A 13,407-nucleotide genomic window follows, 5' to 3' on the forward strand; every position below is an offset into this window, starting at 1 on the left:
AGATAAATCGGAAGAGGATACGTAAATGTGGTGGAGATTCCAAACGAAAAAGATTGTAAATTTTTTTGTCATGTTATGTGGACTGTTCTTATGTATTTGGGACACGACCAATAGGGTCGACCCATGTGTCCTTAGTTTTTGTTTCGGCCGCGCCGGTTTGTGTTTACTAGTGCAAATCTCTTTTGGCCTCATGGCTCCTCGTACTCTCCAAAAGGCTCAAGTTTGTGTTCAAAAGTTATTCAACACTTCATGAGAATTCATTGTTTACATGATTAAGTAAGTTTAACCTGAATCAATTTAAGAGAACTCTTTTGTGATTAATAGTATTTTGTAACTGTAAATCAATAACAATCACTATTTTCGAAATTTACATTTCTTCATCAATAACCAATAAAAAATGCATTACAAACTAAGTAACATAATATATATATATATATATACTAGATATACTTACAGGCCAGATGTTTAGTGACAAGTAAACACAAAGATACCTTGAAAAAGATTACATTTAGTGCCCTATCCAACTTCTTTCAATTAAATATTGAGTCATATTAATTTTACATAATTACAGATTCTAATGACTCCTCGTTATTAGAATATTGAGTCATTTAGTGCCGGTTTGTGTTTACTAGTGCAAATCTCCTTTGCCTCATGACTCCTCGCACTCTCCAAAAGGCTCAAGTTTTTGTTCAAAAGTTGATTCAACACTTCATGAGAACTCATTGTTTTACATGATTAAGTCAGTTTAACCTGAATCAATGTAAGAGTTGATTAACATTTACTTCTTTTGTGATATATAGTATTTTGTAATTGTAAATCAGTAACAATATTTACAAAATTTACATTTGGTCATCAATAACCAATAAAAAATGCATTACAAACTTAAATAAATATATATATATATATATATATATATGTATGTATTTATGTAGTTTCCACATAGACTAAGTGTAGAAAAAGTATTAGATCATATACCTCTAGGTAGTCAATGTTTATGACATCCTAGCTAAACCCAATAGTAAGGGTTAGAACTAAATACATACATTGGCTTATTTTATTTTAGCAAATATTTATTTTTTTTATCTAAAAATAAACAGTAAAAAACCTCAAGATTCTAATTTGTAATGTCAACATGTTGACCATTGCTTAATTTGCAGCAACATTGGAGCCCGCACCACATTATAAAACAACATACATTTCTATGAATCTTCTCAAGTCGAGATGATTAGTGTACTTCAATACTTGATTCATTGTCAAGTCGAGAGGGTTAGTGACAAGTAACCAAAAATATACATTGAAAAAGATTACATGTAGTGTTTCATTCAAGCTCTTTCAATTAATATGGTGGTTCCGTTGATTTCAAATAGACTATAATTTGGTAAACCAGATTCTGAAGAATATATCATCTACTATCGGAAGATTTGGTCAATATTAATAAGTGAATAATTGAGTACCAATTTCAAACTTTAAAAAAATTAGAATGCCTTTTATTTGAAAATAAATCTTTATTTACTGATAAGATATACTTTTAATAAATCTTTATTTAATGCTATTAAAAACTAAAATTATATTTTGGATCAAAATTAAATTTATATGTTTGCATACATATTGAGTTTAGGTGATGCGATATATATTTTTAAACAATCATAATATGATCCAAATTATGTTTTAAACAAATAATTCAATATGAATATATATATGTATATTTAAAAAATCATAAATATATATTTTCATTTATATTGAATTTATTTGTAAATATATAGATTTTGGTTGTGTAGAGATAATTTAGCATATTTATTTCATTATTACAATCATAACAACTAGCTACAAGAAAAAAACAATTTTAATTCACCTAATTAGCTTTTACATATTTAAAAATTTTCGAATCAATTATCCTACTATATAAAATTGAGAAGTACAAATATGAAACAAATCTTTTAAGTGTAAAAAATTATACTGTCATGCCATTGGTTTTAAATAATTATTAGTTTTCAAAAAAATAAATTATTTTCTTCTCTCTAATTAATTATGGAAATAATTTTTAAAAAATATAAACCAATGAGAATTTCAAAAACTAATATTTTATATCCAAGTAAAAAATATGATTATTTTTAATAACTTGAATTCAAAGATTTTGTTAAGATTTTAAATTATGATTCTCCTATCATCTTTCTTTTATTTTATTTACAAATTGTTTTAAATTATCATATAATACTTATGATTAATAAATATGTAAATTTGTTTCTGCATATGTTGTGATTTGAATTTTTTTTAAACAAAAATATATTACTCAATCTATGAAAAAAAAATGTGTGTTTTAATTTTCCACATTGGTGGGTTGGTAAAACTAAATTTATGTGGTTGATATGTTAATAAATTTTATTTGCTCACAATTACAACATTATAAATTACTATTTCAAAATTATTTCACCAAATAATGATGCAAATACAACAAAAAGTAATATTAAACTGTAATAGACATCAAACAATTAAAATACTGTGATATTCTAAAATAATTAGTATTCTAGATTTACCGATCAATTGTAATATTAAAAATAAATATTATCTCAAACAAAATAACTTTTGAAAAGAACAATAATTTTTATGATTATATTATTATTTAGGAAAATGTTGATTCGTGCTTTACATCATGGGATATCTACTAGTGTAAAATTAATTTTACTGTCAAAATTTAAAGTAAATTACCCGAACCAAGTTACAATTACAGTATTCCTTTAATCAGAAATTAACAAAAGGTATTAATAACAGTAACATTTAAATGTAAATAGTAGCTTACAAAAAAAAAAAAAAAAACTTATGAGTATTCAGCCTTAATAGTATTAGATGTTACAACAAATTTCTTTCACATAAAAGTTTCATTTATTATGATACTACCTCTAGTTTCACGAACATCCCTTAAGAATTAAGATCTTGTTATTAGAGTTGTGGATAAGGGAAACAAAAGAGAATCTAACTTACAGTTTTCAATCCTTCTTGTTTTATTTATATTAACGATTAGAACCAACATTGAATTCTTAATTCTCATAAGATAAATTAAAATATAGTATCCAACATTATACTATAATTATTATTTTTTTAAAACAGTACCAAAATATCAAACAAAAAACTAAGGCACGATGCATTTGAGATCCTTGATGGTTGCGAGTCTGTGGAGAAAGCCGTCATAGTCGTCGTCGCGGCTAAGCATGTTGACACGGACGTACTTCTTGTCACAGCCACATGCGTCCCCTCCTCTCGTCAAAACCTTTTTCTCCTTTAAGAGACTTCCCAGATCTCTTTCCTCTTTTAACCCCAACCACGCAAACGCTGCATTAACAACCCAAGTCACTAACTAACCGACCGTTACAAAATCAAAACATAAAAAAAGGGTTTGTAGTTTTAAGTACGTACCCGGAGAAGTGGAGATGGTTTTGCCAAAGAAGTTGCAGAAGGCTTGAGGGTAATTAGGGAGAGTGAATGCGTCACCGGACTCGACGATCTCACGTAGCCTCTCCCACCGTGACTTCATCTTCTCGTATCCATACTCAAAGAAGCTCTCCGACTGTGTCCGACAGGTTTTGGTCAGTTCGTTGAGAATTGTGGTGGCTCGAGTTTGTGACTCCTTCGATACACCAATGGAGTTTACTGTTAAGTATTGCACCATCTTCTTAGCCACCTCTATGTCCTTCACTAACGCCCACCTTCACTCCCAAACAAAAACATGCATATTCATTATAACAAATTAATCTTGACAAGAAAACGAACATGATTTAGTTGTTGACTACGAAACAAACAAGGCAGTGGCTTCGTGTAAGTGTTTATAGTTAAACAAAAAAAAAAGTGTTTATAGTTTCTTTCAAATAAATAAAAATACACACACACACACACACACACAGCTGAGACACACAAAAAAAAAAAGACGACGTGTAAATAGTTAGTTTCTCAAACAAATTGTTGTTATAAAGTGATTTAGTTAGTCTCACCCAATACGTGACCCAGCGTGGCCAGTGATCTTGGAGAAGGTGAACAGCATAAGGTCGTGGTCTTGACGACGAGTGATGGGAGTGTAGTGTGGCCAGTAATACGCGAAGTCGTGGATCACTTTCCCACCCTCCCTACGGTGCACCACCGGTTCTCTCATGGTCCCATCAGGGTTGTTCGGTGAGGTCACCATCTCTATGTACGGTCCCTTTTTGTCGAAAGTCCTTGCGTCTCCTTCCCATTTGTATAGCTTCGATTCAAGATACGATGCCTCCTCCACGTATGTCTATAATAAAACATAAAAATAAACAAAAACGAACGTAAATAATTATTTTGGTTTCTTTGGAGGATGTAACTATGTGATATGCTCAAGAATCATGTCTTACTCCACAACCCAAAAATAAAAATACTTTGTGATTTGTTAATATCTTAAACATGTACACCAAATCAACTTGATGCATGGTTACGGGACTATAGGATCAGTGAGTAAGGGCTTACGGAGTAATAAGGAACCGCTCCAACGATGCTGACAGGTGTGACCTCAGAGAGCGACGAAAGTGCAAACAAAGCGGCCTGACAAAGCTGTGACGAGCCAGTCCCCACCACGATGTAGCGTTCCTCGGTAGCTGCATTACCTATTGTACCATGCAACGCCTTGATCGCCTTCTCAAGCTCTGGCTCTAGGAACCAACACACGTTCTTCGTATCGCTGAAGTAACTCATCAGATCCCATCCTGGTATCACTACCGTAAACCTGTCCGTCATCTTCATCCAATATTCTTGGAACGCCGTCGGATCTCCTCTGTAAAAAATGGACGCAAGCAAATTAATTTCTTTAAAACAAATCCATCATGAATCTCTACGTCAAGAGGTTTTGCTTTGACATGTAATTAGATTTTATAAAATATTATAGATTATAGAGTATTGTTTTTCAAGTATGAAATCGCAACGTTTAGCGTTTTTCATCAAAATGTATTTGTCGATCATAAAAGTCTTACAACAAATACAAATTAAACAAAACAGTTTATGTATAATTGTCTAGTGAGTCTGAAATACAAATTAAAGAAACACCTCATCTATGATTCTTTGTTAAAAGTTAAAAACAAAACTAACAAAGAATTGATTCTGAGGAAATTATTAATTATGCAACAAAAGTGAGTTGTTGGTAGAAATATAAACACATACCGATCAAGGTTGATGATGACGTCATCTGACAAGCACTTGTCCTTGTTGGAATCACTGTCTGATTTCTTCGAGCTTTCAAACCCATTCATCTTTTCCATGCCCTTCATGTTTACTCTGTTGCTGGCTATTGTAACAATGTGTAAGAATGCTAATGATTGGAAATCGTATGAAGCCTATTTATAAGAAATGGTACAGCCAACTCCAAGAAATGGAAGGTAAAGTAAAAGACTTGCATCTTGTGACAGCTATAGAAACATATGCTCCAATTTTTGTGGTCAATATTTTTTTATTCAACACTTTTGGATCAATATGTAATCTCATAATCATGTTCATGCTCCTAACTGCGCCAAATGTCATAGAGAATCTATCATAGTTTAGACAAATAAACCAATTTAGGCAAGGAATAGTCAATAGAATATTATCTAGATACTTTATTTCATTTAATTACCATTTAAAGAGTTAAATATTTGTATTTAAGTAATAGAATTTCGAAGTCATATACATTTCACGTAAAAGATAAGAACACAGGTTACTCTAGTATTATGTTCCCACGTGTTTAGTTATATCGTTTACTTTCACTTCTCTTTATAGTTTTGTTCTTACAGTGAATTTGGAACAAATTAGTTAAGATATTTTATGTATTTAAGATATGTAGAACTGTGTAATTGAATTAATCGTGCAAAGGAAGTTTTTGTAGAATACAAACTTGATAAAATTATGTGGTACTGTGTATATGTAAATATGGATTGTCATATTTTTCCAAAATATAAAATTTAAATTTAGAATTTAGGGTTAATAATTAAGTTTAAACCTCTCGTATTTAATTATACATATTCTTCTATTTGACGAAACCATTGTAACTTAAAACATTTTTTTGTATTTAGATATATTTATATATACCATGTAATATGTTTAGCTATAAATGAAGTACTACAAAAAAAATTAATCATCATTCAATTATTTAAATTATAAATAATAAAAATAATAATGACTCATTTTTTTTATTAAATCATAATATATAAGTACCGTCATTGAATCACATGAAAGTTTTAAATTAAACCATATTAAAATATATTAGCGTCGCCACTCTATCACATAAATTTTTTTATTAATTAATCCATATTTAAAAAGATATTACACCGTCATTTTTTATTTGTTAGTGCCGTCATTGATATTCACGGTGTCATTTTTTTATTTGTTTGCGTCGTCATTGAGTCACATAAAAAAAAATTATAGTGAAAATAAATTGTTGCTAAAAAGATATAACATTAAATTTAATATTTAAAATTAGATTTCACTTATTAATTATAATACATGTAAATGTAACAGAAAGTTTTCACCCTATTAAAAATATAATTTATAGTATATCATTAAAATTATAACTACTACTATTACTATATACATAAAAAAAATAAGCTTACCACATCTTTGTAGTTTGGAATTTGGATCATAAAAGCAATGCTTCTACAATGTTTATAGTGATATAAAGTAACATTATTTTTAAAATAAAATAAAGAAACTAAAAATGAATCTATGGATATATAATATATTAATGTCCAAAGAGATTGTATAAGTTTTGATAATAATTATTAGGAGATTTAAACGTCACTCACTTTACATGCACATCCTTTACTGCGTGTCAAACGAGTAGTTAAACGTCAAAACTAGGCTAGCTTTACACATGTGAGATGCGACGAACGAAAAACAAACTTGGACACTATCACCACCTCACATAACTAATTAGAGGCAACCCTATTGCACATCTACGAGACTACGACTTAGATAGACCAATACTAAAGCACAGCAATACGAAAAACAAGACTTTGATCTGACAAATCCAATATCCTAAACTTTTCTTTTATCTTCGAATGAGATGTCATCATAGATAGTGAACACTGTCTGTCAATTACAAATCCTAATCCAACAATATTTCGGTTTGGATCATAAGACGCTGCTCAGAGTTAGGACTCAAACTAAAGGAAACCCATATCTAAGCCCATAACATCAATCTTGAGCTTTGAAGATTCTTATTGTAACAGACAAAGCTATACATTTGTTGATCACATTTTTGGTCTCTCTAATCTTCTTGGTCTCCCCTTGACTGGTGTTGAGCTTCGTTAGGCAATGTCTGTTGAACCTTCCTGAATACATGTTTCCTGCACCGCTCAAAGATACTGTCGTAGATAAAATCGAACTCCACACCTGCTCGCTCTCGGTTTATAATGAACATAACATGATCTGCCTCCACGATCTTGTAGTACCTGAAACATTCAATAAAACCCGGTAAGCCTATTTATCTTTCTCTGAATCTCCAAGAAAGCTCTAATCCATGTCAAATGTAATGGTTACAGCGAGAAGAGGACTAACCAAATGCCCGGTTGTAGCGGGAGACAGTCTGAGTCACTACTAAGAATGAGACTAGAATGTTCAACTGGAATTCGTGGGTGAGTCATGGATATTGTGTTCAGTGCTCCATCATTGTCCTGCCAATCTTCATCTCTGCAATACCAAACCAAATTTAATCAGATGATTGTATATAGCTTCGCTGGTGATACAAAGTTCAAGGAAATTTACATGTATCCTTTATAAGGCAGAGGAATGTCACGAGGAAATTGCCACTGGCTCATCTGCCACACGCGGATGAAAAGCAGAGGATGTATTCCCATCACACCTGATGGAACAGTCATCACTCCAAGAGATTTTCTAGTACGTTTAGTCGCGTAGCTAAAGTAGAACGTGTTTGGGAAAGTCTGAAGACGAGCATTGAGCTTCATCGATCCTTGGATTGAGAGGTCAGGCAAGATCCAATCTGCAGATGATGCAAAAGGACCTGCATTGCCAAGAAGAAGATCAACTAGGCCACGTAGACCTGTCTTCTTTCTCGACATGTTGAAATGGTCGAACCCGAAGTTGTAATAGGATTTGAGCCAAGGAATGTCGATCCAGTCATACATTATGACTCCAAGTTTGCATATCTGAAGCAGTGATATAGGTTTCAGGGACTTCCCATCCTCCGGCCTAACACAATTATATACACATTTTGGATTACAAATCGTTAAATATTTAGCTAAGAGGTCAAGAGAAGGAAGTGAAAACTCACTGTATCCCATCAATATAGGTTCGAGTAGTCCCGTTTAACGCTCCTGACAACGATGTTAAACTCAACACCCAGTTCTCATTCGTGTTCTCATAACCCTCAAACATCTGAAACCAACAGAACACAAGCAAAGAAGTTCAAAAACATAACAAAATCCTGCTAAATCAATTGATAAAGTCTATAGGCAATCAATCTACCTTGTCAGCAAGCATTTGCTGCAACACACGAACAACTTGAGCACCAGCAGAGTGACCAACAAAGTGAATAGGATGATCTTCATCCCATTCTTGGTATTCCCCTAAAGTAAAATTCAACAGTTCATCAGCAAAAGAGTGAATCTTTAAGTCTACTTACAAAGAGAACACATAAAAGTCAAAACCTTTTTCATAAAAACGACCAAATTGAGAGTGCCCACAAGCTTTACTGTGATCTTCACCATAATCAACTAATCCACCTTTCAAGTAATAAAACAATTCTCTTGCCCTACAAAAACATCCTTCATCAGAAAAAATTCACCCTGAGACTAAAATCTCATAACAAAATCCACCAAAAAAAAAGATTGCAACTTTCTCTTTTTCACCTATCATGTACACTAGTCAAAGATCCCAAATCAGGCACCAACACTCTCTCATCCTTCTTCTCTGCTCCAGCAAAGTATGATAAACCACCTAATCTCTGCAATGACAAATCCAATTAAACAACCAAAAAAAAAAAAACCCTTTCAATGTATGTAGAAGGACAAGAATGTTTCGAACTTACTCCTTTCCCAAATCCGAAAATCCCATGAACCAAAACAATGGGAGTCAAAGCATTGACGTCTGTCGTCTTCTCTTGGTCAATTCGTTTGATTTCAACGGTGGCTTTGGGTTTGAAGATTGATTCAGTCAACGTCTGAGTGAGATCACCGGCGACAGCGGAGCTGAATATGTAAAGCCCATAAACCATATGAACAACAGAGCTAACTGATAGCTCTGCTACCTGTATAGCTGATACCATCAACGACGGAATCATCCTTTCTTAACCAAACCAAAACCCAAATCTTTCGTCTCTTTAACAATTACCCACAAGCAAATCAAAATCAGAAAAAGAATAAAGAAAAAAAAAATCAGTCTTTTTTAAAACCCAGTAATCAAAATCTGATTTTTTTTCACAACAAAGATTGAACCAAATCCCAATTCTGATTCTACGGACCCAATAAGAAACTAATTTGAAAGAAAGAAAGAAGGAAGAAACCCTAACAGAGGATGCTCTGTATCAACATTGAATTAAAGATGATTCTTCTCTCTGTGTAAAAAAATGGGTTTTTGTTGTTTTTGGCTCACAAACACACACAAGTTTCTCGTTCACGCATGAAAACAAGCTTTGTTTACGGGCCAATGAAAGACGCACACGTCAATTTCATATTTTTGCTCCTTTTTGTGTGTTTTCGTGGTTGATGCTTTCTTGTGTGTATGTATGTGCAACGTGTGCATATTTTTGGGAAGTGGGATCCATTGAAAGATATGGTGAAATGTTTTTAAAAATATATTGTCTGGTTGGTATAAGTAGGAGGAAGTTGCTGAACTGTCAAGTCAAATTTTACATGCATACAAGTTTCCGGAGTATCCTTTTTCTTGTTTCGTGAAATTTCCAATTAAACTTTATTTTGTGAACCATATTAATTTAGTTCTACACACGTCCACCCTTCTTTATTATGTTGACACTTATTTATACAGAAAAAATGAAAATTCTCTATTCACAATATAATATGGACTATTGTTGTGTGTACTTGTAACTTGTGTATGCTTGATTTTTTTATTTCTCTAGGATTAGTATAGTCAACTTCAGCTTGTGCCAAAGACTTGCCTAGAAACTTCTTAATAGATTTGTCTCCGGAAAACAGCCAATTCCCCTAAACTTAAATGTTTTATCGTATTCATACAGATTTTTGGACTGTACCTAAAACTACATGAACTTAACTAAAATTTGAATTTTCCACATGAATTATCGAAATCAAGTCAAAACTATCAAATCAAGTAACAGTGTTACTGTTCCGTTAATATATGATGACTGGATACCACACTGGACCCAAACGACGTCGTTTTATTGTTTTAAAGGAAAAAAAAATCAGTTTATACAGAATAGGCAGTTGAACCCGTGACCTCTAATACTCACGACAAACCATAAAACCAGCTGAACTACCATAACTTCTCATTAAAATATGAAATGGACAAACAAATATATCTAAGATAATGCAGAAATTATAAAAGAAAAGGAAACCCTTTTCTCTACTTTTGTTTTCTCTTCTCCGATAACATTGCGACTGTGACTGTTGATTTTTCATGGAATGGATCAAGAATTGGGATTTTTTGTTAGTTTAGATCAAAATTGATTAAAATCATGTATAAAATCCGATCCTTAATAGCTGAACTTGATTTTATTAAAAGAATTGTAACTGAAATTGAATTGGGTGATAAATATTTCAGTTCTTGACATCCTAATTTGAAATTAACCTCTGCAGTTGATATATGACATCCTAATTTGAAATTAAGAAAAATTAATCGTCATAAATATCCTAATTGTTGAAGACGCGGCTAAAGAAGTGTGTAGAAACAAGAAAACGAAGATCGGGGGAGAAGAAAGGATAAGCTTTTATTTTTCTTAGTTTTTTTAATTTGAATCGTAAATGTATATATAAGTATATATATATATATACCGTTTGCAATTGTACTATTTGTTACTATAGTTCAGTTGCTAAATCGCCTGCTCACGTGCGTTAGAGTTCTATGGTTCGATCCTTGAGTTTTTGAAATTTATTTTCCTTCAGTTTTTTTCTTAAAACAATAAAATGACGTCGTTTAAGAGTCCAATGTGGCATCCAGTCATCATATATTAACGGAACAGTAACAGCGTTACTCGATTTGATGGTTTTGGCTTGATTTCGATAGTTCATGTGGAAAATTCAAATTTTAGTTAAGTTCATGTAGTTTTAGACATACTCCAAAGATCTGTGTATGAATACGATAAAACAATTAAGTTAAGGGGGAATTGACCGTTTTCCCAGTTTGTCTCAGGGTGACTGCAAGGTATAATTACCGGTTCAAAATTAGTATAACAAAGAGAGACAAGAAAATTTGTGGTCTCTGTCTAAAATAGGTTTTTAAAGTTTGAAATTTCACAATCTGTGTGAGTGAAAGTACTTTGAAGCAATTAATGAGTTTACCTAAGCAAAGATGACTCATGCAGATGAACTGCCCACGTGATTTTGTTGCTTTGCACTTGTTATATAATAGGTGTGTATATATATAATTAGCTCAACCCCACAATAATGATGCACTGTATATCTTTATCTTATTTATTAGCCCTTCATCATAGATAAAAACTACAGGCTACTTTTACAATATAGAGATCAAACTCTGGAAAAAAGAGAGGATATATGCACTTGAGTTAGTTGTGAAAACTAAACCATATGATCCGGTTTGGGGATCATGTAGCACCAGTGAATCACCACAATCACGTTCATAAAGCAGTAACTTGTTCTTCCCCAAAACTGTTAGTGGCCTGAGTGCATATTCGTGGAACCCAAACCATTGAAAAGTTGAAAGCAGATCTATCGAGTATATTTCATCCCATGCCTCCTTCTCTGCATTGAAAGACCATATCTTTTGCTTGGGCCACTTAACCTCGGACACACACAAACAGTTATTCAAGTTGCACATGACGATATCTGTATCAGAGTCGTGGACAAAAGGAGCTTTGGAGATGACTCGGAAAGTTTCCGTGCGAAGATCGAAAGATAAAACCTTGGTTTCACCCTCACATATGGGGCGGTGAACCAATGAAGTGAGCTATCTGAATATATAGGACACTGAGCAAAGAGAATCCTATAAGGAGAGGCAGGGACTACGAACCTCCAAGCGTTGGTGCTGAAGTCAAAAACTTCACATGTAGTGGCGTTTTCAAGGCCTAGCTCGAATGAGTTATATAACCAAACCGGCTTGTATATGCACCTGAATTTGTCTTTACCGAATCCAAGCTGTGGGAAAGGGGCAGTGTCTTTGTTTTGTTTCCAAGCGTCGAAAGTGAGTAGTTGATAGCTAGATAAAGGAAAAGTTTGATGCCATCTAGTGGTGGGATTCACCACAATACTTGAATTGTAGAGATCGTAGAGGCATATCAGACCGTCATAACTACTACTACAAACTTGGTACACTTTGTTCTCCCAAGGAGTCGGGATCTTGACCGAAACTGATGACCCGATCACTAACGTTCTTAGAGACTCTACGACTAGATGATCAACAGTGTTATCACCAACGGACACCAAAAGGACATCTGGATCCTGATGTGATTGCCTACGGATCAACTGTGTTTCTTGGAATTTTCTAGATTCTATTATAGATCTCCACTGTTTCGATACACACTTGAATCTCAGGAGAGGTTTAACCGCAAGCCTCTCAAGAATATGTTCAAACACATCGTAGGGTAGCAATTCGATCCATACTAAAAAATAGATCAAGGAACAAAACCTCTTCAGATGATAGTTTCTTCTGTGCTCGTAATAAGCTCCTTGGTTCCTCCAATATGGCAATATATATCCGACTCTTCTTCTATTTTCTCTTTATAATTTAGAAAAATATAAATAGAAAAGGAATTATAAGAAAATCAATCACGTCATTATCGTTCCACTTTAGGAAAGGAAAATTTTCATACTTAAAATACCTATGAAAATTTTGTCAAAAACAAAAAAGCACAAAAAATTGAATAAATCTTTCAAAAAGATAATTACTGATCAAAAATCAAATCATTATAGGATGGATTACTACAGCGAGATTGTTTGCACAAGACCCATCGTGATAGCAAGATATAAAGATTTAATCAAAACAAAAGGAAAACTTCTTTAATTATCTTCTTTTTTTTTGTTTTTCCTAATGATGAATATAAATATAAAATTACAATAACTTTTTATCGGAGTTGACTAATTAAATCGCAGCATAAGAAAATCTGTATAATTAATCTCCCTAAATAATAAGATTTGAGAGAGAAAATAACAAAATCTATATAGTAATCCCTAAATAATAAGTCAAATATGAGTTTCGAATACATAAAATATTCAATTACAATTCATTTGTTACGTAACCCTCTACGCTAAAATTATATTTTAGCGT

General features: G+C 32.7%; 2 protein-coding genes and 1 pseudogene across 2 annotated transcripts; all 3 read right to left on the reverse strand.

The window, feature by feature from the left end:
* Positions 3,128–5,273, reverse strand: LOC104743484 (tryptophan aminotransferase-related protein 1). The gene is made up of 5 exons (XM_010464557.2): positions 5,167–5,273; positions 4,480–4,783; positions 3,984–4,267; positions 3,412–3,701; positions 3,128–3,327 (listed from the first exon to the last, which is right to left on the reverse strand). The coding sequence occupies exons 1-5, from the start codon at positions 5,271–5,273 to the stop codon at positions 3,128–3,130; spliced, it is 1,185 nt and encodes a 394-aa protein (XP_010462859.2).
* Positions 6,996–9,642, reverse strand: LOC104741048 (lipase). The gene is made up of 8 exons (XM_010461817.2): positions 9,023–9,642; positions 8,844–8,938; positions 8,643–8,746; positions 8,461–8,561; positions 8,267–8,370; positions 7,741–8,184; positions 7,534–7,665; positions 6,996–7,427 (listed from the first exon to the last, which is right to left on the reverse strand). Exons 1-8 carry the CDS (start codon positions 9,272–9,274, stop codon positions 7,244–7,246), a joined length of 1,416 nt encoding a protein of 471 aa, XP_010460119.1. The 5' UTR covers positions 9,275–9,642; the 3' UTR covers positions 6,996–7,243.
* Positions 11,594–12,917, reverse strand: LOC109128667 (annotated as a pseudogene).

The sequence above is a fragment of the Camelina sativa genome, chromosome 14 (assembly GCF_000633955.1).
Source record: "Camelina sativa cultivar DH55 chromosome 14, Cs, whole genome shotgun sequence".
Lineage (NCBI taxonomy): Eukaryota > Viridiplantae > Streptophyta > Magnoliopsida > Brassicales > Brassicaceae > Camelina > Camelina sativa.

Coding starts and splice junctions, on each gene's coding strand:
- LOC104741048 (XM_010461817.2), bottom strand. CDS start 9,274: ATGATTCCGTCGTTGATGGTATCAGCTATACAGGTAGCAGAGCTATCA. Junction 8,562..8,642: donor TGGTCGTTTTTATGAAAAAG/GTTTTGACTTTT, acceptor ATTTTACTTTAG/GGGAATACCAAGAATGGGAT. Junction 8,185..8,266: donor ACCTATATTGATGGGATACA/GTGAGTTTTCAC, acceptor TAATTGTGTTAG/GCCGGAGGATGGGAAGTCCC.
- LOC104743484 (XM_010464557.2), bottom strand. CDS start 5,273: ATGAAGGGCATGGAAAAGATGAATGGGTTTGAAAGCTCGAAGAAATCA. Junction 4,784..5,166: donor GTCATCATCAACCTTGATCG/GTATGTGTTTAT, acceptor CATTTTTTACAG/AGGAGATCCGACGGCGTTCC. Junction 4,268..4,479: donor GAGCGGTTCCTTATTACTCC/GTAAGCCCTTAC, acceptor GTTTTATTATAG/ACATACGTGGAGGAGGCATC.